Here is a 23,870-nt window from a genome sequence, read left to right on the forward strand (position 1 = left end):
CCACAGTTCTGTAACCCAACAAAAATGGAGGCACAGCTACCTAGTGAATCTAGTACGTTGGAACAGTCACTTTGGATAACTGGGTCAAGAGCAAAATGTTGGTTTCTCTGAAATGAAAAATGGATTCTGGTTTGCAGTGGCTATGTGCATGAGTCTTAAGAGAATGAATTATCTTTGCATGGACAACCCCCTGCAAAAGCATTTTATTCCAGGAATAAAATGTATAATCCTTTAAATTTGATGAATGTAGCAGTGAAGAAAAGAGATCATGTTTCAAAAAAGAGCTAAACCACATGTAAAAAACAAGGAGAATGTGCCAGACTGTCTTATGATGCAGTATTTATAGTAAAGCTATTAATGGAATGGTCACTACAAGAGAGAGGCGATCCTAAATAGAAATGAAAATTCTGAAGCTTACATGTCTTAGTCCTTAACAGTGAAAACTTCAGTGCTGTCCTAGAGGATATAAAAAAAGGTAAAAAGTCTTTGACATGTGACCAAATGTATTCTATGCTAAACTGACATTTTTCTTTTAAAACCATTTAGATATTGCCTAATAAGATACATTTGTTTTTACTACTGCTGTATCTCTGTTGTAATTATGAGAATACATTTGTTCCTATAGCATGTTTATTTTTAATGTTTATTAAGGGAAATATTATTTTCAGCATAACACTCACTGTGTGTAGGAAAGATATCTTTTCGGATGAGTGCTACAATCACTGAAAAAGTCACAAGCCAAGTCTAACAGATCAGAGTGTTGTCAGAGTGGCACTAACTAAAGTCTTATCTGAAAGGTGCATTTTCCTGAATAAGCTTTAAGTCAGTGGCTACTCATGGAAACTTGTAATTTTTGTTGAATCTGTGGCAGTCCAAAAAACTCTTTTAAGTTTACAGAAAAATTTTAATGGAATATTTTGTTTCCTAAATTGTATATATTTTTCATTTATTAATCCTATCAATTTTCTAGGTTTCTGAATTTCATTTGTAATTTTAAGCAGTTGATAATCTTTTCACAACTGGAAAAATATTAATACACTCTGACTTAAAACCTGTCTGCATTTCACATGGATAATTACACCAGCGACGAAGACATAGACGAAGACTTTGACACCCAGTTCACCATTCAACAGAGTTTACAGGATATTTACAAGCCAGGAACAACACAACATGCACCTGAGGATGGGAGGTAATGGTTTTCTCATTGGCAGTGTAGTATTAAGTGCTGTATTCAACAGCTGACACTTGTCGTTAGCTTAACTCTAGTGCTGTGACAAAACCAGGAGGGTCAGAATTCAAGGAGCTGTCATATTATGCTTGATTAGACAGGAATAATCTAGAAAGAATTCAGAATTAGGCAATAAAAAAATAGCTGAAGGAAGTTAGCAGCAAATCTTGATGAGGTGATGCAGACTGGAAATCAAAAGAAGAAAGAAATGAGGCTATGACAGGCTAGAGAAAAGCTCTATAATATGTGTTGTCTTTGAGAATTGAAAGCACATCTGCTCACACGCGCTCTGGCTAATCAGCAACCTTGGTCTCCTAAGGTAGTAACATCATTTTTTCTGGGGTGATAACCCAGTTTGCTTGGGATGATAATCTCTATTTGCCTGTTGGAGGTAAAACTAGAAAAATGTCTTTTATCCCCAAGAGATTTCATAACTAAATATAGATATGAAGTACATCAAACCTATATAGTATTTTTTAAATGTAACAAACTCATGGAGTGATCACTGCGTATCATGTGATTTTAAGCACTTCATAAATACCAACTTTTAAATTCTAATTCTCATGACCTCGCTATGAGGTAGGTCCTGTTACTATCCCTATTTAGAGATGAGGAAAATGAGGCACAGAAAAGTGACTCTCCAAGGTCACAGAGCTAGTAACTAGTAAGTGAAGAGCCAGGCAGTCTGATTCTAGAGTCTGTGCTTTTAACCACACACTATTCCTATACTTTTGTGTTCAATTTAGGATTTGCTTTTAAAATAATCTTTAAAGTTTTGTAAAGCAATTTGCTTTATTAGATTGTTACATTAACCTTATGATTAAAACCTTAAATTGCATAACGGAGTAACTGACTTTGAACTCATGATTTCAGGTTGAAAGGTACAAGAGAACTGGGCTAAGTAGAGTATGGAAATGTTTCAGAGAAACGGAAATAAACTGTGGTTACGCATTTACTTGATGTAGTTACGCATTTACTTGATTAGAGTTGCAGGAATTGTATGATACTTATGCAGTCTTGCTGATTTGGTCAGGTATTTGATGGAATTAGAAAACTAGAACATGCTTGTGATATGTGGAGTAATGGTTCCATCCAAAGATGTCCTAATTTCTGGAACCTTACATGGCGAAGGAGAAGTAAGGCTACTGATGGAATTATGGCTTGCTAATCAGCTTTTAGATGGGGGGTGTATTCTGGATTACCCACGTGGTCCTAGTGTAAAACAGGATCTTTAACTGTAAAGGAGGGAGGCAGGAGAGAGAACCTGGGAGAGGGCAGTGTTAGAAGGACTAAGCCCAATATTGCTGGCTTTGAAGATGGAGGAAGGAGTCCACAAGCCAAGAAAAGTGGGTGGCCTCTAGAAGCTGGAAAAGCAAAAGATAGATTCTCCCCGAGAGCCTCCAAAAGGAACACAGCCCTGCTGCCACCTTGATTTTAGTCCAGTGAAGACTTCTTTGAGTTTCTGAACTACTGAACTGTAAGATAATAAATTTGTTTTATTACTGTTGTAAGCCACTAAATGGGTGGTTACTTCTTACAGCAGCTATAGAAAACGAACACAATACTAAATCTATGAGTGCAGGTTTAAATGTTTAAGAGAATTTAATTGACCAAATTGTAAACAGGACAGACTGTCCAAGGGAATTTATTCTCTGCAACCTGGGTTCACTAAATAAATAAAGAATGGAAGGTGACAGTTCTTATTTGCTAGATTTTAAAGAAAGATTCATAAATTGAGCTTTAAAGCCTTAAATAATAAAAACATTGCTTAACTGCTAATAGTGTATTCTGAGCACACATTCTATGAATATTTTTTAAAACTCACACCATTTTTTAAAATAGTTTTTGCTGGAATCGTTGACATTATAGAGTGGCCATCAAATTTTACGATGAGATAGTGTAACATTTCAGTCATCGGTAGGTTTGATTCAGTTCAGCCAACACTGATTAAGGGCGCAGTGCAATCCAGGCCCTCACACGGTTCTTGTCCTGGAGAGGCCAACAGGCTAATGTGGAAGACAGACATAGGAAAGGTGTTTCCGTAGAGCCTGTTAAGCCACGACATTTTACAAATAGTATTTCTATTACACCTCAGTCACTGCCTCCTATGAGAGTTCATCCCGTATTAACTACTACTGTTACCCTTACCTTTTGGTTATCCTGTTATCAGATAACAGTTTTTTCTCCTCAGTTTCGAAATTACATATGTATTTTTTTCTATGCAGCTTCCATTCCTTTTTGAGCGCTAAGTATGAGAAGATAGTTGAAGCAATAGAGAAAGTTAAGTATTCCTCCTCTTCTATCCCCTTTAACTTATGGTAAGATGTGATGGTGACATTGGCCAGGTGTGGTGGCTCACGCCTGTAATCCCAGCACTTTGAGAGGCCCAGGTGGGCAGATCGCCTGAGGTCAGGAGTTCAAGACCAGCCTGAACAACATGGTGAAACCTAGTCTCTACTAAAAATGCAAAAATTAGCTAGGCATGGTGGTGGGTGCCTGTAATCCCAGCTACTTGGGAGACTAAGGTAGGAGAATTGATTGAACCCAGGAGACAGAGGTTGCAATGAGCCAAGATCACATCACTGCACTCCAGCCTGGGTGAAGAGTGAGACTCTGTCTCAAAAAAAAAAAAAGTGACAGTAACAGCTGGCAGCATTTCCCCTCAAAGCTCAGGAGGCCCAAAGACAGGTTCTTCCAAATGCTGAACACTGGGCGGGAGGGGCGGGGGCCGGGGGGTCCACAGCTGATTGTCAAGAGTCTGATGTGGGCTTTTCTGAGAGAAAATACTTCAGCTCAACATAGCAAAGAGCTCCTAGGTTCCTTGCTAGACAGAGCTGTGTTTTTTAAGTAACAAGATGGTGGGGGTGTTGACACGCCCAGTTGTGGAAAGCTAGATGAACAGCCTTACTGTCTGTCTTAAGCCATTTGTCTTTCATAAAAGGTGGTGCTAGAATTCTGTTGTCTCAGGCATTAACTTTGGTGGTGGAATTCAGGAAGCAATATGGGCTTTCTTGTAAGTGTGCCAAATGTGAATGTGTTCTCATTTGACTTGTTCATAGGTAAAGAAGACGCCTTGTCACACTTAACCAAGTACCATTCTGCTTTTGATGAAGCAGATGAGATAGGCTGGATTCCTCTGCATAAGGCTGCAGTGCAATTAAATAAGAAAATTTTGGAAATAACCCTAAGCGGTAAATTCCCTTTGATTCTTCTTGACGTTTCTGAGAGATAAATTTAACATTTATTTCTATGTCTTAACTTGTGTGGTGTGATGAATTTATTTCAGCTTCAAAACCCGCTCTGTGGGAGCAAACCACTCACAGTGGTGAAACGCCACTTTTTCTGGCTGTCAGCAATTGCCTCTTGGAAAATGCCACTTTTCTTCTTCTCAACGGCTGCAATCCAAATGCTAAGAATTTTGAAGGCAACTCTCCTCTTCTTACAGGTAAATGAATACAAGAGTCAGTGGCACTTAGTCTCCTTCATGCCCACACGTTACAAAGGCAGCTTTTTGTGCACAGTGGCAGCACCGTCACTCTGCTCCCAACTGACCAGACATGGGTACCCACCCTCCAGAAGCTTTCTATAGGCTGGCCTGTGGAGGTGGCCTGATGCAAAATCTCTGCCCAATTAAAAGCAGCTCATTTTGCATGGTGCCTTGATCAAACCAGTTAATTCTGATGTAGGAAATCGGAGGACAGCAGAATTACCTCATGGAGCATGGGTAAAAGGAAGGCAGCTAAAATACAGTAGAAGAGTTGGTTGAAAACTTACGAAGAAGCAGATAGATCTCTAGATCACTCCTACCCCACCCCAGCAGAATCCTGGAGGTTTATTCTCTGCATAGCTTACATGGAGAGTCTCTGGACCACAAAATTTTAGGTGAGGGTGGGAGTACTAGATTGAAAACACAGGAGGAATTAAGCAAACACAATCGAGGCTGCCCAGCCTTCCTCCCAGAAGGCTGGCAGCCAGGCCCTTACCCTCCAGGTTAGGGGTACTCTGGGGGAATCTGACCAGCCCAAGAAGAAAGATCTAAAGATAGTAATATTGGGGCTTTCCTAACAAGTGGACCAAACATATCAACCTATTTTTAAGCCCATAGTCCACAAGCCCCACCCTTTGCTTAGAATTTCCAACCAGCTTTTTAGTCTCCAACTTTTAATTATGAGCAAATAGCTAAAGGTTATCTGAGGAAAATCTTCAACAAAGAGTTAAGCAACTTTAGAATTACTTAGGGAAATAAAATTTAAAGGGAAATTATCATTAACTTCCTCAGAGAAACCATTTTAATAAGAACAAGATGGTAGCAAAAAAAATCAGAAAAGAAAATATTATTGAAAATTAAAATATGAGCAGAAATTTTAAAAACAAAAAAATGCTGGAAGATGGAGTTTAGTAAAGCTTCCAGAAGAAGAAGAAAATAAGGCATGGAAAATAGGAAAGAAGTGAAATTAGCTAGATGATCCAAGAGGAGCAACATGTGAATGAGAGGAACGAGAGAGAGAACAGACAAGATGGGGGCGGTATATCACCAATGCAGTAAGTCAAGAAAATGATTTCCTAAAATGAAGGACAAGTATTTCCAGAGTTAAGGGGCACACCACGTGGCAGCTCAGTGAACCTTAAGAGACACAACACCCTCAGCACTTTGTTTCTAGTTCTAGAGCAATGAGAGCACTTTCTGTGGCAAATTATAAATGGCTATTAGCAGAATGCATACTGATTCAGCATCTCAGCAGCTAGCAAGACTCCCTGTACACATTTAGTGCCAATAATTCATGAATGGATAGTGAGATGGGTAAAGTTAGGTGTTTTAGGATCTTGAGGGTCTAAGGATCCCCCTCCAAATGTGAATTAACAGTATAAATGCAGAACAGCCAGTTATTAGAGAATTTTGTGTAACAAAAAGTTATTTAAAATTTAACATATGTAGAAATAAAGAATTCAAGGATACATGTGAAAATGCTAACAAAAATCATCTCAGCCGGGCACGGTGGCTCACGCCTATAATTTCAGCACTTTGGGAGGCTAAGGCAGGTGGATCACCTGAGGTCAGGAGTTCAAGACCAGTGTGACCAATGTGGTGAAACCCCATCTCTACTACTAATAAAAAATTAGCCAGGCGTGGTGGCGCATGCCTGTCATCCCGGCTACTTGGGAGGCTGAGGCAGGAGAATCACTTGAACCCAGGAGGCAGAGGTTGCAGTGAGTTGAGATTGAGCCACTGCACTCCAGCCTGGGCAACAAGAGCAAAACTCCATCTCAGAAAAAAAAAATCGGCCGGGCGCGGTGGCTCAAGCCTGTAATCCCAGCACTTTGGGAGGCCGAGGCAGGTGGATCACGAGGTCGAGAGATCGAGACCATCCTGGTCAACATGGTGAAACCCCGTCTCTACTAAAAATACAAAAAACTAGCTGGGCGTGGTGGCGCGTGCCTGTAATCCCAGCTACTCAGGAAGCTGAGGCAGGAGAATTGCCTGAACCCAGGAGGCGGAGGTTGCGGTGAGCCGAGATCGCGCCATTGCACTCCAGCCTGGGTAACAAGAGCGAAACTCCGTCTCAAAAAAAAAAAAAAAAAAAGAAAGAAAAAAAAATCATCTCAGAGGTGGAATTAGGGGTGTTTTTTTCTTTTCTACTTATATACTCTAAGTTTTGAGCATAACCTCTTTTACATTGTAATAAAAAATCATAAAGAGCTAAGACTCACAAGTCACTAGAAACAGAGAAGTTTCCCCAAACCTCCTGAGAGAAAAAAAGGAATACGTAATACACAAAAGATGAAAAATCTGAGTGGTTTCAGACATCTCCATGGGAACTAGAAGCTTGAAGTAATTGGTAGTAAATAATAGTTTTACAAATTCTGAGGAAAAAATTTCCAACTTAAAATTCTTCCTTTGCTCAAACTCTCAGAAAAAAAAAAATCTGACAGAGACATAAAAGATATTTTCGGATCTAGGAAATCTCAAAAGCTTTCTCTCTCCCTGCTGTTAGGAAGCTAACGGAGCAAATGTTCTACCAACATGGGAGTAAAGTAGAAAAACAAAATCTTGGGATCCAGGAAACGGAAGATTCAAGGCAGGTGGGAGGCAAATGAGATCCCCAAGATGAGGGGAATAACGGTCTTAGGATGACCACACATTACTAGACACCAAGGTCCAGATTGGAGCAAGTCAGGAGGACCCAGGTAGAGGCTTCTTCAAGACCACGGAAGGCTAGGAATGGCATCCTGAAGGGAGATGTGGACAGTTTAGAGTTTGGGGTGGTATTAATGATAAATTGAAAACTAAGCAAATGAAACATAAGTATTAACTCTAGGGAAAACAAAAAGATATGCAGAAAAGGAAATGTAAATATGGTCCACTTTTGAATGGCATACATTAAGATAAATATTGAATATTTATCTAACAAAAATTATGCTATAAAAATATTCGGATGAGCTGGGCGTGGTGGCTCACGCCTGTAATCCCAATAGTTTGGAGGCCAAAATAGGTGGATCACCTGAGGTCACGAGTTCAAGACCAGCCTGGCCAACATGGTGAAACCCTGTCTCTTTAAAAACAAACGAACAAACAAAAACATCATATATATATATATATATATATATGTGTGTGTGTGTGTGTGTGTGTGTGTGTGTGTATGTTTTTTTTCCGGGGGATAGTAGGTGGAGAAATATGCACACGTGGTGAGGACAGGCAGAAAAAAACATTAAATTCTCATTTTCCATGGTAAGTCATTAAATTATCCCCAAACCAAATATCAGTAAGTAGCAATACAAGCAGGTTAGAGATATAGCCATGAAGAGCAAAGAATCAGCCAAAGGATGCCTCTGGGGAAGGAGAAAGAATGTAGGGAAAGGGTGATGAACTTCACAGTAATTGGCTCTTTAAATTCTGTACATGGATAACTTTTATCAAATTTAAAACTGAAAATGAGGCTGGGTGCAGTGGCTCACAGCTGTAATCCCAGCACTTTGGGAGGCCATGGTGGGTGGATCACTTGGGATCAGGAATTTGAGACAAGCCTGACCAGCATGGTGAAACCCTGTCTCTACTAAAAATACAAAACTTAGCTGGGCGTGGCAGAGCATGCCTGTATTCCCAGCTACTCAGAAAGTGGAGTCAGGAGAATCACTTGAACCTGGGAGGCGGAGGTTGCAGTGAGCCGAGATTGCACCACTGCACACCAGCCTGGGTGACAGAACAAGACTCTGTCTCAAACAAACAAACAAAAAAACACTGAAAATTAAAAAGAGAACGACAGAGTACTGCCAAAAATTAGGATTGGGGTCCTTTCATGGTTTGTCCCCAGATGCTTTCTAAGACTTTGCATTTTGTAGACTAAGCAGAAGAGCCTTCTCTGACAAAGCATGCATAAATCATAAAGTACTCTAGCACTGCAGGGTAAGAAGAACTCTGGGTCAGGTCTAACCTCTCTAAATCTGTTTCCTTGTCTGTAAGATAGCATTTGTCTTGTGTGTAGAAAAATCACGTATGTAAAAACATGAAGCTGTAAAGTGTGTTGTAACAATGATGGTGGGGCTAGTTTTCCTTTCTTCACTTTGGCCTGACAGGTCAAATGATTCCATTTCTGTGGCACCTAAACAGCATGTTCCCATTGATAGGTCATGGAAAATGTTGGGTTAAAAAGTTAAGCAAATGCATTTCAAGATTTCTCAGAGACTTCAATATACCAGTGTGCAAAGTGAATCTTGAAGAGGGTGATAGAATATACAGTGGTGGCTGAGATCAGTGGCTCATGCCAGTAATCCTAGTCTTTGAGAGGCTGAGGCAGGAAGATCACTTGAACCCAAGAGTTTGAGACCAGCCTGGGCAACATAGCAAGACTGCATCTCTACAGAAATTTTTAAAGAAATTAGCCAGGCATGGTGGTGCATGCCTGTAGACCCAGCTTCTTAGGAGGCTAAGGCAGGAGGATTGCCTGACCCCAGGAGTTCAAGTCTGCAGGGAGCTATGATTGTACCACTGCACTTCAGCCTGGATGACAAAATGAGACTCTAAATATATATACATATACACACACAGAGTGCTCCCAAGCCTTTTATTGGTATTTTTTAAACTACAAAATCATTTTCTTTACAGAACCTTAAGGGGCTTTCTGCACAACAAAATTTGGTGTGTTGCCAAAGTGTGTTACGCAGAAATGGTCGGCAAAACTATCATTTTCTATGGTCTCAATCACTCCCACCAGATATGCATATTTAAATTATGTTTTAGTCATTCATTTTCTGGGGTAGGTTCTGTTGCTTTTTAAATTTTTTATTTTTGGCACGTTTCAGAGGCTGGGCTGTCTTGCTTTTTCTTATTTTAAAGCAGTTACAAACATTTCCAGGATGGTACTGAATACTTAAGTTGCCATTTTCTTGAAAAATAAAAGTAAGTGAAAAATTTAGAATTGTGTTTCAACCGCATAAGCAGACAATAATTGTCCACATAGGCAGACAATGAATAATTACTCATGGCTTACAGAAAAACAAATAGTCTGTTGATGTAAAAAAACCACTCTCAATATTATCTGACAGAGGCCTTACTTCGCAATCTGTTTCCTAAACACAGAATGTTGGGGTCTGGGAGTCAGTGGGAAGAACTTGAGAAAGCCTGAGGGGCACTTGCAGATATGCTACTCTGCTCTTAACTTCCTGTTGAACATACCCACCTCACTTCTTATTTCCCAGCTGTGCTGCGTGACTCCTATGACACAGCTGCCTTGCTGATCAACTATGGAGCAGATGTCAATCTGCGTTGTGCCAACGAGAGGACAGCTCTCCACGAAGCAGCCAAACTGGGCAGAGAGGACATGGTGAAGCTTCTGCTGGTTTCTGGGGCACACCCTGACCCACGGAGCACGTATGGATTCACTCCTCTTGCTCTTGCTGCCCAAAGTGGACACACTGAAATCATGGAAATGTTACTGCGGAAAGGCAAGATCTTCTGTTAGGGTCAGCACAGTAACAAAGGGTACCAGGATCCAGGTGTTCTCTTAATGGAGAGCTTCAAAATAATAAAAACTAACATTTTATTTAAGCCTAATATAAATGTTTGATAAAAAATTATAGGTTAATAGTGATTACTGAGAAGCCTAACATAAAGACTAAATTTTTTTATTAGGTATGACACAATTTCCCTAAAGCAGATGCAGGTTACTTTTACTTAACATTCCTTCACTGTGCTAAGAGGGTGGTGGTTTTTTTTTAACTTTTTTGTGGTGTTGTCCTTTTCTAGAATCATAAAGTCAAAGACCCGGCAACATCCTCTACACGTTACCTTTGCCTAAGCCTAAATCATGAGGCAGTTTAATCAGTTACCAAATGGCTTTAGATGTTAGGAAAGTCTTCCCGATTTCTTCTCTTTGGGTCTCAGTTCTTCACCCTAGTAACAACCTAAACTCCAAGAGAATGGGAAAGCAGCTTCAATTTATTGGGTACTGTCTAAGCAACAAGCATTAAACTACCCATGTTGCCTCATAACCCTTTAAAAACTCTGTGAAGTGGGTATTATCCTCGTTTTGTACTTGAGGAAACTGGGTCAGCGATGGTGCCAGTTGCAGGACTTCCCTTCAAACATGCTCCCACCCCATCCTCAGCTCTGTAGCTGTGGCCATTTTGAATCCTGACTTAACTGGCAGGGACCCTTGGCTCAGAGAACTTTGGCCTTTACTGTCTTTGAGGAGAGCTCCATTGGTGATACTGTTAGATGAAGCGAGGTACGATCAATTAAAGCTTTTTTTCAAAGCAACCTTTTACCAAGATTTTTTAAAGTCTCAATGATAGAATTATCTTCTTTATTCTCCTCCCTGTGTCTAGAAGTCTTACTTGTTCTTTAACCATATGTGGCCCTAGTCTCCAGTATTCTAGATGGCAGAGACTCCTATGTTAAGAACAGCCTTGTGCTTGCTTTCTTTTTGAGACAGAGTCTCGCTCTGTTGCCCAGGCTGGCATGCAATGGTGTGATCTCGGCTCACTGCAACCTCCTCCTCCTGGGTTCAAGCAATTCTCCTGCCTCAGTCTCCCGAGTAGCTGGTACTACAGGCACGTGCCACCACACCCAGTTAATTTTTTGTATTTTCAGTAGAGACGGGGTTTCACCATGTTAGCCAGGCTGGTCTCAATTTCCTGACCTCGTGATTCACCTGCCTTGGCCTCCCAAAGTGCTGGGTTACAGGCATGAGCCACTGCACCCAACCTTTGCTTTTCAGACATACCTAAATCTTTCCTGTGGTATACAGGGGAGGCTAGGTTCTAATCAATGGCCATAAGACATTTTAAGTAAGATGTTTCAAATGATCAATATAAGAAATGTCTAGGCCGGGCACGGTGGCTCAAGCCTGTAATCCCAGCACTTTGGGAGGCCGAGGCGGGTGGATCACGAGGTCAAGGGATCGAGACCATCCTGGTCAACAGGGTGAAACCCCGTCTCTACTAAAAATACAAAAAATTAGCTGGGCATGGTGGCGTGTGCCTGTAATCCCAGCTACTCAGGAGGCTGAGGCAGGAGAATTGCCTGAACCCAGGAGGCGGAGGTTGCGGTGAGCCGAGATCGCGCCATTGCACTCCAGCCTGGGTAACAAGAGCGAAACTCCGTCTCAAAAAAAAAAAAAAAAAGAAATGTCTAAAGTCATTAGCTGGAGTAACAAAAGATTGGGATCTTTCATCTTTAAGGAAAGAGTAACCTTTTGTATAGATCATTGATTAAAATACAGAGAAAGAGGAGAGGCAACAGATGTTAAAGCCTTTACCCTGCAAAGAAACCAGCATGAGCTGACCTCAGTGAGTGAGCATTTCCTTCAAGTGACTCCCTTACACAGTAATTTGCACCAAGTGACATAGAAATGACAGAGCCAGCATTTCAAGGTACATCTGTCTGATTCCAAATCCCATTACCACCCTGCAAATCATGTTGCCACTCTAGCAAATCACATTGCTAGAGTGGCAATATGGCGTCATAGATATAAGCCCTGGGTCTAGAATAACTGTGTATGAATCCTGACTACCTTGCTTACTAGCTGTGCATCTTTGGGGAAGTCACTTAAACTCAATGAGTTTCTACATCTTTAAAATGAGTCTGTTAGCACCCACTGCTGAGCGTTGTGAAGTTTAAAAATTATTATACACATGAAGGAACCAGTACATAGTGGGCACTCAATAAACAGGCTTATCAGACTTCTTAAGGCAGCCACTGTACCCTGATGACTCTTATGGAGTCTGTGTTAAAGTCACAACACCTTTTTTTTTTATATGAGCTTCAGAATGCTCTCCTCAACTTTTGTCCATTCAAATGCTATTCTTCCTTCAGAGCCCATTTTATTGAGAAGCCTTATACAACTGACCCAAACTCTTTCCTCCTTCATCTCCCAGCTCCCCTCACAACTCCAGCCCTAGATCTTCCAGGAGACTTTTTGCCTGTACCTGTACGCTTATTATTCACACAACTCACAAAACACTTAGTGTACAGGGTTTAGGTTAAGCATTCTTAATCTGAAACTTTTTGAGCACCAACATGATGCTCAAAAGAAATTCCTACTGGAGCATTTCAGATTTCGAATTTCTGGATTTGGGACTTGTAAGTATAATGCAAATATATATATTTTTTACCCTGAAATCTGAAACACTCCTGGTCCCAAGCATTTCGGATAAAGGATAATCTGTACCAATAACTGTACTACAACTTATCTCTTTGGCTATTCACAGTTCCTAACTTCAATTTAAAACAATTACAATGTCTCTTACTATGGTCTGCTACCAACAAGCTAAAACAGAACAAATGCCCCTTTTCACCAAAAAGGTATCATTAGATGGAATGGTGTTACAGTTCAATAGATTTGTTTGTACCGTCCTATATGTGTGTTACAAGTTAAGTGGGCTTTTATAGGCTGGTCTAGAAATACAAGCAACTTTTATAACAGTATTTCTACTGGAATTTTCAAGTTCCAAACAAACAAACATCAAATTACTTCAAAAACCAACCTACTTACAGTTTAGAAACTGCCATTTTCTTCTTCCCCAACTAGTTTATAAGCTGCTTGAGAGCAGGAGGTATATATTTTGTTTCTTTGATTCTTGGTGCTTTGCTAGAGTCCATACTCACTAATTGCTTTTTGGTGATGGTAATATATTTTTTAAATTGCTTAAATACAGTGGAAAAGAATTTTTGCATTAACAAGAGTCTTTCTCCTATTAGGAGCTAATGCTCATGGTCAGGCCTCTGATTGTTCTTCCATCTTACTTGAAGCTGCAAGTGGAGGAAATCCAGATGCCGTGGCTCTCTTGCTGGAATATGGAACTGATGCCAACATCCCTAAGAATTCAGGCTACCTGCCCATCCATGTGGCAGCTGACAGGGGCCACTTACTGTAAGTTCAATTAATTATTGTAAATAATAAAAACAGTAATAGCTACCTTTTATTTTGAGCTGCTTCTAAAAACTTTATCACTGATCCCACAACCTAAACATACCTTTTAAAGATGAGAAACTCTTTTCAGCTAGAAAGAGCTAGAAATGGCTTTACCAGGCATCCTCTGAAGCCACCAAAGAGATATAAAACTTTTTTCCTCAGGTACTTAGGCAATATGGGAAGCCTCAGGTCTCTGGGCTAATTCTGAGTTTTATAGCCTAGACAGTAATTCCATTCAGTTTTACTTGGTATCTGAGCTTCTGGATGAAGGAATTATGCTTTTATTTTTGGTTCGAGGTTCTAAATGTGCCATCTGAATATTGATTGATACTATCTAGTATTAGTATAAAACAATAATAAACAAGTTAGTGCTACATCTTAAAAACAATGTTGAAATCCATTTGGAAATTCTTTCTCAGAGCTCTAAAGATACTGATTCCAGTTACGGATCTTGCTGCCATTAAGCAAAGTGGCATCAGTCCAATTCACTGCGCAGCAGCAGGAGCACACCCCCAGTGCCTGGAGCTCCTCATCCAAGCTGGATTTGACGTGAACTTCATGTTGGATCAGAGAATTCGCAAACACTACGACGACCACAGGAAGTCAGCTTTGTATTTTGCTGTATCCAACAGTGACCTCTCTTCAGTCAAGCTGCTTCTGGGTGCTGGAGCTCTGCCTAATCAAGACCCGGTTAACTGCCTCCAGATAGCCCTCAGGATGGGCAACTATGAGCTCATCAGTCTGCTGCTAAGGCATGGGGCCAATGTCAATTACTTCTGCAGAGTTAACCCTTTACATTTCCCATCGGCACTGCAATACACACTGAAAGATGAAGTCATGCTCAGGATGCTGCTCAACTATGGGTATGACACAGAGCGATGTTTTGATTGCCCTCATGGGGACAAAGTCCATTCTTCCTATACTTCTGAAGGCTGGACATCGACAGTTATCAAAGATACTAAGGTAAGTCCACAGTATTGGCTATATTCCCTTGCAGTCATTATTTGTGGCCATGGAACTATAGCAATATATAGACTACATCCATTCTCTCCAGAAGGTGGTTGAAGAGATCCTAGTATAATAAATATATGATAAAATAATGATAAAAACAAACACAATAGTAGAAAGATGTAAAAGGAACAGAAACAGTACAGAGAAAGAAGTGATTTAACTCTGCCTAGCAGTGTGAGGAAGTTTCACAAATGAAGTAACTGATTAAATGATTTCTTTTGATGACTTTTCTGATGAAAAATGAATCAGAGTCAGTACAGTTGACCCTATTATCCCTCCGTTTTTGAGCCATTTTTCCCTCTTGGCTTTCATCACACCACATTCTCCTTTGACTACTATGCTAAACCATAGATGAATGTTTCTTAATTGACTTTTATAATTCTCACTTCATTTCCCTCAGTTCTGTGAAGTAATAACTTTGTCATGGCTGCAACATCTCTCTGGAAAGGTTGTTCGAGTGATGCTTGATTATGTTGATCAAGTTCGGATCTGTTCAAAGTTGAAAGCTGTGCTCCAAAAACAGGGGATCTGGTCAGAAATACATTTTATCTTAAGTGAGTATCCTTCTTGTAGAAGACTTTTTGCAAAAATACTAATTGTATTCTTACTTGGTTGTTTTAGAATTAGAACACCCTTCTCTTCTGGTTAAAAGCTTGACTTAAACCAGAAAAATGCTGCTCCTATCTTTAAAAATGTTACTAACTACACTTAATTTGTATTTATTACCTTTTCCAAGGAGATAAAATCTGTTAGATAACTACTTATTATATAGGTAACCATGGCTACGAAAGAACACTTGACACAGGAATGAAAAGCTATGAAATGGCAATAAAAATAAGGATGAGAAAAAGCTAAGAGCTATGTCTGTAGAGGGTATCAAATGACCTTCTTCAAACCAAATTCTTTCAAAGTAGCACATAAGACAAATTAATAATTTATTTCATGTTATTTCCCCTTGGGTGGTAATCTTCGGTTTTTAGCCTGTCCCCAGAGGGGCTAAAACATGCAGATTTTTTTTTGGAGACAGAGTCTCGCTGTGTCAACCAGGCTGGAGTTCAGTGGCACAATCACAGCTCACTGCAACCTCCGCCTCCTGGGTTCAAATGATTCTCCTGCCTCAGCCTCCCAAGTAGCTGGCATTATAGGCATGCGGGCATCATACCCAGCTAATTTTTGTATTTTTAGTAGAGATGGGGGGATTTCACCTTCACCATGTTGGCCAAGCTGGTCTCGAACTCCTGACCTCAAGTGATCACCCGCCTTGGCCTCCCAGAGTGCTGGAATTACAGGCGTGAGCCATCATACCCGGCCACATGTAGATTTAAGAACTTTAGATCTCACAGGCCAGATCTACAATTGATGCCAGTCTTTGGACTCTAATTTGACATGGCACTAGAACCCTATCTACAAGGATTGCAATGAGAAATGAAAAATTGTTTCCCTATTGACTTTGCCATTTAGTCACAGCAAATGAAATGCTATCAAATACATTTGCTAACAAAACCCTAAGATACTAAAAAATAAGTTATTTTTTTCTTTGGATAATGTGCCTTTTTCCTTTTAGCAAACCCTCGCTCCCTAAAACACTTGTGTCGCCTAAAGATCCGGAAATGCATGGGACGTTTACATTTGCGCTGCCCTGTCTTCATGTCATTTCTTCCATTACCCAATCGTCTAAAAGCATATGTCCTTTACGAAGAATACGACCTTTATGGACAAGGAATTTTTACAGGAACCTGGTAATCAAACCATTCTAATGGAAAAGGTATAATTCTGCAGCTGTATTCCTTAAAATTTGACTTATGTATGATTCATATTTTTTGCTTCATACTTATGTATGATTCATATTTTTTACCTGCCAACTACAATCTCAATGCAGTCTAAGTCCTTTAAAAAGTACCTCTGCTTAGGAGGTTGAGGCAGGAGGATTGCTTTAGCAGCAATGGGAGGTCAAGGCGGTGGTGAGCTGTGATCACACCTCTGCACTCCAGCCTGGGTGACCAGAGCAAGACATCTCTAAAAGAAAATTTTCTTAAAAAGTAGCTTTGAACATAGTCTCTCAACATAATGACTAGCACTCTCAAGGCAGTTAAAAAAAATAAAAGCCAAATAGTAAAAATTTCAATTAACTGAAATATACTAGTTCTAATTCTGTACTGATCTTACATTAAGTGCACAAATCCAATGTCTATGTGCTCAAAACAATAGATGGCACTTCTGACAAGTCAAGGTAACTCATTACAGTATCTTTTTTATAGAGAAGTATATATATAATAGTCATCCTTATCTTCTGAGGATATGTTCTAAGACCCTCAGTGGATGCCTGAAAAAGGGGGATAGTACAGATCCCTATATATACTATGTTTTTCCTATATATACTGTGTTTGTTCCTATACAGCTACTGTCGTTGAACAATGTTTCAGTCATCAGTGGACCACATATGTGATGGTGGTCCCATAAGATTATAATGCTGTATTTTTACTGTACCTTTTCTATGTTTACGTACATACTTACCATATGTTATGATTGCCTATTCAGTACAGTAACATGCTGTACAGATTTGTAGCCCAGGAGCAATAGGCTGTATACCACATGGCCTAGATGTGTAGTACAGCATACCATCTAGATTTGTATAAGTGACTCAGTGATGTTTGCACAATGACAAAATCACCTCACAACACATCTCTCAGTAGGTATCCCCATCTTTAAGCCAGTTGTTAAGCGACATACGACTGTACATACATGCCCTACAGTGCGAATACACTGGACAGATGGATGATTCAGCTCCCAGGTGGAACAAGGTGGGATGGTGAGAGATTTCATCATGTTACTCAGAATGGTGTACAATTTAAAACTCATAAATTATTTATCTCTGAAAATTCTTTTTAATACTTTTTTTTTTTTTTTTGAGATGGAGTCTTGCTTTGTCACCCAGGCTTGAGTGTAGTGGCACAATCTCAGCTCACTGCCATCTCTGCCTCCCGGGTTCAAGTGATTCTCATGCCTCTGCCTCCCGAGTAGCTGGTATTACAGGTGTGTGCCACCATGCCTGGCTAATTTTTGTATTTTTAGTAGAGATGGGGATTTCACCATGTTGGCCAGGCTGGTCTCGAATGCCTGACCTCAGGTGATCTGCCCACCTCAGCCTCCCAAAGTGCTGGAATTACAGGTGTGAGCACCACACCTGGCCTCCTTTTAATAGTTTTGGACCATTAGTAACTGAAACCACACAAAGAGAAACCATGGATAAGGAGACCTACAGTACATCACAGTGACTGAACTGAATACTGACCCTAGTACATGACTTAGAAGTTGGCTGTTCTTGTGTAAAAGTCCCAATACCAGCTTAGTGTCTATTACCGTTTTTTGTAGAGTCACGTATAAAGGTAGAGTAATTCAGTTAATTGAAACAGAACCCTCAATTCAAATTTCATTATTAATGAGAAACATGTGCCCCTTCTTTCCACAAAACCCTGGCTATGGCTGACCATTTACTGGTTAATGTGATCACTGGAATTTGAATTACAAGTGTTTTCAAATGAATGACGGCTTATGGTTTCTGTATTGAACCAAGCCTGATAACGAACATGAAGGGGCACACTGATGGCAGATTTTTATTTCTATATATTTCATACTGCATGTAAGTATAGGTTTCTTTTTCTGAGAAACCTATTGCCCAGACTGGAGTGCAGTGGCGAAATCTTGGCTCACTGCAACCTCTGCCTCCTGGGTTCCAGCAATTCTCATGTCTCAGCCTCTCAAGTAGCTGGAATTACAAGTGTGTGCCACCATACCCAGCTAATTTTTATATTTTTAGTAGAGATGGGGTTTCACTATGTTGGTCAGGCTGTCTCGGACTCCTGACCTCAAGTGATTTGCCTGCCTTGGCCTCCCAAAGTGCTGGGATTACAGGCATGAGCCACTGTGCCAGACCTGCATGTAAGTATACATTTCTATGTGTGGAAAGTGAGGAAAGAACTGAAAAAGACATTCATTCCACCACACTTGAGCCACATTTAGAAGCCATATCAATAGGGATAACAGGTAAAATGATAATGTCCATTTTCACTACAGCCCAGTCAGCTATAGCCTTGATGTTTACATGTTTAGTCTTAGTACTTTTTAAAAGAATTAGATAGTCCATTTTAGGGAAACTAAAGCTATATAATTTTTTCTGGTGTAGGGATTAATGGCTAGGTAGACTATTTCAGTAAGCACAGACTTTAAATTATTTTTATAATTTTTTACATTAAATTTATATAGCTGATATGAAGTTATTTTTTAAAATCAAACAGATTATATATCTTTCAATATAGAAATATATTTACACTATACATGCACTTATATCAGATAAATTATATAATTCTAAAGTCAATTTCATCTAGCCCCTGTACCTTCTAGAAGTGTATATACATTTCTATAAAATTCAAAATAAAACATTAAATCCCAGAAGAACTAATTGCCATAAGAAACTCGAGAGAGCACATGGGATGAATATGCATTAGAATTAAAAATTATAGACCCAAACTATACTGGTATGCACAATAACCTGCCCCTTTATATTAGAGGAATTTTCTGTGAGTAGGACCCAACAGTAGCAAGTATACATCAATTAATGAAGTCTTTTACCTTTGCTAAAAGAAAAAGTCACCAGTGATGGATTAGTTTGCTTCTGTAACAAACTTTTCCTAATAAAGTGACAATTTTTTTTTTCATTTTAGCTGCTATGGAATTGTAGTTGGGCTAGATGTATAATTTACAATGTTGGAACAGATTAAGATGTCCAACTGTTTTTGTAACATCCTAAATTACTTTGAGAAATAAGTTCAGAGTATCAAATATTTCATACAAAACACACTGTACAAAAATCATGGACTTTATTATACATTAAAAAATCTAACAACTTTTTTCCTGAAGCCTTGTCAGTAAATACCTGTTGTGTGACAAAATGAAAAAATAAGTTCTCCACCCCACATGTATACCATGATCACAAAAAGTTGAGTTCTTCAAATCCAATTAAGTGAAACATTGCATGATTTTAAATTGTACACTGCATGATTAATACTATCAGTGAAATAAAAATTAACCAATTCACTTACATTATGAAATCACCAAATATACAAAGCAATTTTGCACATTAGTTACAACTTAATCCCCAGTCTCATATTAACTGAAGTAAATTTTATATGAGTGAAGCCACAGAGATTGGTTAAAAAGTATAATATAGTTCCAGTTTCAAATCTTTATGTATTACTAATTAACATAGAAAAAAAAATCTTATGGGAGAAGAGTAAACCAAACTTGCTAAAAATAAAGGGTTGCTTGCTACAATTGGTATGTTTAAATATTTAAAATACAATCTGAATGCTAAGAGGTTGAAAACCAACATTAATATTTTCATTTTATTCAGGTGGCAGGTTTTACAATATACTAGCTCTTAGGATCTCTCTCAGAATTAATAATAGGATTCAAATTTTAAATACTATGGTTCTTAAATATAATGCAAAATTAACTCAGATGCCTTTACCATATAGGATTTTGTCATCCCTAGAATGCCCCTAGATTGTGGAGCCTGAGGATTCTTTTGAAAATAATCATTGCAGATGTGGCAAAAACTAGACTAGCTTTAGGGACTCTTTTTTTGTTGTTTTTTTTCAGATGGAGTCTCACTCTGTCACCCAGGCTAGAGTGCAGTGGCGTGTTCCTGGCTCACTACAACCTCCACCTCCCCGGTTCAAGCAATTCTCTGCCTCAGCCTCCCGAGTAGTTAGGATTACAGGCGCCCACCACCACGCCCGGCTAATTTTTTGTATTTTTAGTAGAGACAGGGTTTCACCATCTTGGCCAGGATGGTCTTGAACTCCTGACTTCATGATCCACCTGCCTCAGCCTCCCAAAGTGCTAGGATTACAGGTGTGCACCTCTGTGCTAGACCGGGACTCTATTTAAGGTAACAGCTTTATTCTCTTAGCAAGTTTTCAGAATTTTTAAAGTTAGAAGGAATAACTGGTTTCCTAACTACTGACTTCATTGCCATAGTTACAAATACACTGTTCATTTAAGTAACAGAATGCATTGTAGAAGTAGGCAGGCTTAGTATCTTTTCTTTTAAAAGAGCAGTTTTGGTGATTTCTAAAAACATTAACTCAATGTGAGAAAAGATACACAAAATCTAATCCAATTACTTTCCAAGCATCTCAAGATCTAGAAGGGATTTCAAAGAGGATAACAATCAGCTTCACCACTAGGCAGAAACCCATGGGCAACCTTTAAATAACAAAAAGCTTATTAAAACGAACACTTAAATCTCTGCAGTAATGGAATAGTTCATATCGTTCAATAGTAAGTAATGGAATAGAAGTTGAATCATCTAAAATTGTTAAACCCATTCATAACTTCTATTTAGCATTGGAATGCACTTTGATCTGACCTATGGACATGGGTGCATTATTGTAGAAATTCCTGTGAACATAACTTAAAACGAACTACAGGTCTGTCTAGCATCCCTAAGTCTGCCAGTGCCCTTAACTCTAGCCTACACTATGAGCCAGGGTGCTGACAAAGGGCAGCACTTGCTACCATGCAAAGCACCAGCTTAGTGAAGCTGCCTCCTACTGATGACCACCTTTCCTGTAGAGTAACAGACTTCATCTGAGCTAAGTGAAGTGACAATTTGTAGTACTTAATGGAACAGAAAGCTCTAGTCTCCAAAGGTCTTAAAAACAGGACTTGCCATGAAAGTGCTGGCAACAGAAGAAATTCCAACTTCAACAAAACGACTGATACACTATTGTGAAAGCATTCCCTTTGTTAAGCACAAAATAAACTTTTTATCAAAAAGTACTTCATAAATTTCTACTTTTTTACTGTATGTTTTGGTAACATAAGGTGTCAGTAAATAAACATTACACCCATTTGGCACATGGATAAAAGGAATATCATGAGCCTATATATCATCTATCCTATTCTTACAGAAAGCAATGTACATATACAGTGTGAAACAACCGAGTTATAATTTGAGACCTAAAACAGATGCCATTTCTAATGCAGAACTAAGGAGAAAAAACTGTATATCGAAAAAAAGGGGGGGGGGATTTCCCTTGTAAAATTATTAGTCTTAGTGGCTAACCTCTTGAAAAATTGGTAAATGTGTGACTATGTAAAATGTTTTACTCACTATATTGGGTATATATCTGTGTGTGTATATATATATACTTTTTCATGTGAAACACATGAAAATATAATTTCTATTGGCAATGTTAAAAATGTGTTTACAGAAAAATTATGGTTTAACATAGACAGTAGGTTTAACATAGGCAGCAGAGAAAAGTTATTTTAACCTTGGCAACAGGTTAAATCCTTCCTTAGTCAACTTCTCTTATACTATCCTAGGCATTCAGTTCCTTTCAATCTTTCTGGACCTTTTACTCATTTGAAGAGTAGACATATTTACAATAATTAGTGCAAATTATTCTATTCTCAGACATTAGTTATTTGCCTTTGTGGATATAAAGTGGTGATTCAGTACTTTATCAAAACATGGGATTATGAAAATACTGGGAATATAAGTCTGAAATTTATAAGATTACATTTTCTAAACTAAACTCTGGTAATTTTTACTTTAAGCATGAAACATAACTGTTATAGAACTTCTTTTGAAATGTCACTTGACTTTCAGTAAAAGCTATTTCATACAATGCAGAAAATACAATGTATCACTCCACAGCAATGTCTTTGTCATTCCTAATCTAAAATGTATCTGAACAACAACAAAAATCTTTTAATAAATTCCAATATCTTATTTTTAACCACTACTGCTCTGCAGCAGTAATTGAAGTCCCAACCTGAGAACTAAGAATATGATAATAAAATGCCAAGGGCTCTATCAATCTTGAACTGAAGACACTTAAGCTTCTTTCTACTGGCATCAGGTGCAGTACATTAGAGACATATGAGCAATCCCAGAAAGTGGCCCTGAGATCAACAGTACCACCTACCACAATTTGAAACCTTAAGTGTAAAATCTCTGTTCTAATTATTTTATAAAAGTTCTATTGCACATTAATATTGTTAAAATATTTGCAAACTTGTAGAATTCTCTGTATAAAGGGCTTTAAACTTTTTCAGCTAAATGCTTCCTCATTGCCAGCAAAATTTTCCTAATGAAAGAAAAGGACCATAACCATGAATGTCTAAGCCTGAAGAATTAATGATTTTTCATAGCCAATTACAATGCAAGATTCAAAAGTTCACAATTTGAAGGAAAAAATTCTTAAGCAAATTCCTCAGCAGTCTACCTCAGGGAGATGAGCAGGTTTCCTTTAGATGTTAATGCATAGTACATTATGTTTAAGGGGGGAAAAAAGATCAATGCAAACCTAAGTCATCAAGTTCAATCCTGTTTTTTTTTAAATGCAGCTACAACAAATAAGCAAATATAAAGCTTAGTTTCCTCCTAGATATTTCAACATAGTTGTTACCTTGTGCCATTTCACCACAGAAACTGTCAAATTCCAAAGGGGAAGTATCTATCAAAAAGTGTAAGTTTATGCTTCTGACTCTCTCTTCTTTCCTTCTTCTCCCAAATCACTCTCTTCTGACTGGCTACTGCTAAGGACAACAAACTGCCCCTCACTACTGGCTTGGTTTGGTCTACTGGAAGCAGCTATCAACCGACTTTGTTCTTCCAAGTCCTAGTGAAAAAAACAAAAAAGAAACTAAGTTACTTGCCTGCAGTCAAATGGAAAATTATGCAGTTAAGATACATTCTTAGAGCCACTTCAATTCTTCTGCCATAAATATATACACATACTTCTGACAACTTGATAAAAAGAAAAGCTACACCCAAACAATACAATACCAAAATGAATTTTGGCACCATCCTGTAAAAGCCAACATTCAAACTAAAATCTAATGTTTTCTTTTTCTCTTTTTACAACCAACAACCAAATAAAGCCATTATCATCTCTCACTATACACTATAGAAAAAACCCTTGTGAGGGATCACCCCACACTCCTTTCCCTTCCCCTCTCCAGCCCTTTTCTCCATCTCTGTCCAATTCATTTTGCTAAATCAGTTATCACCTTCCCTCAGCCTAGGCTATCAGGAAAGCCTCATTTCAGTGTCATCTTTGCCACTTCCCTCTTTTTTGTCCAGATGGCCAGCCCACAGCCAATGCTTACTGATCTGTTCTTAGTAAGTATTCCAGCTGTCTCCTCTT

General features: G+C 38.9%; 2 protein-coding genes across 5 annotated transcripts in view; one reads left to right on the plus strand and one right to left on the minus strand.

Moving 5' to 3' along the window:
* Positions 1-370: 370 nt before the first annotated feature.
* Positions 371-20,318, plus strand: ASB14 (ankyrin repeat and SOCS box containing 14). Of its 2 annotated transcripts, XM_074403623.1 has the most exons (10): positions 371-475; positions 971-1,189; positions 3,454-3,507; positions 4,286-4,419; positions 4,515-4,673; positions 9,923-10,168; positions 13,425-13,596; positions 14,058-14,601; positions 15,050-15,203; positions 16,214-20,318. In XM_074403623.1, the coding sequence occupies exons 2-10, from the start codon at positions 1,068-1,070 to the stop codon at positions 16,390-16,392; spliced, it is 1,764 nt and encodes a 587-aa protein (XP_074259724.1). In that variant the 5' UTR covers positions 371-475; positions 971-1,067; the 3' UTR covers positions 16,393-20,318. The 2 variants fall into 2 exon arrangements, with proteins under 2 accessions (XP_074259724.1, XP_074259723.1); XM_074403622.1 differs by lacking the exon at positions 3,454-3,507 and having other exon boundaries at positions 372-475; positions 1,085-1,189; positions 4,288-4,419.
* The window catches only part of APPL1 (adaptor protein, phosphotyrosine interacting with PH domain and leucine zipper 1), a 44,950-nt gene continuing 40,584 nt past the window's right edge, over positions 19,505-23,870 (minus strand). For all 3 annotated transcript variants that reach the window (XM_039477336.2, XM_039477335.2, XM_074403614.1), the window contains one exon: positions 19,505-23,342. In XM_039477336.2, the coding sequence (XP_039333270.1) occupies positions 23,196-23,342 (147 nt within the window). In that variant the 3' untranslated portion in view covers positions 19,505-23,195. The remainder of the gene's footprint in view (positions 23,343-23,870) is intronic.

This window comes from Saimiri boliviensis, chromosome 8 (genome assembly GCF_048565385.1).
Source record: "Saimiri boliviensis isolate mSaiBol1 chromosome 8, mSaiBol1.pri, whole genome shotgun sequence".
Classification (NCBI taxonomy): Eukaryota; Metazoa; Chordata; class Mammalia; order Primates; family Cebidae; genus Saimiri; species Saimiri boliviensis.

What these genes read in the sequence shown, in the direction of transcription:
- ASB14 (XM_074403623.1), top strand. Translation starts at nt 1,068, where the DNA reads ATGGATAATTACACCAGCGACGAAGACATAGACGAAGACTTTGACACC. An exon ending in CAACTCTCCTCTTCTTACAG is followed by an intron (nt 4,674 to 9,922) that starts GTAAATGAATAC and finishes CTTATTTCCCAG; the next exon opens with CTGTGCTGCGTGACTCCTAT. An exon ending in GGAAATGTTACTGCGGAAAG is followed by an intron (nt 10,169 to 13,424) that starts GCAAGATCTTCT and finishes TTCTCCTATTAG; the next exon opens with GAGCTAATGCTCATGGTCAG.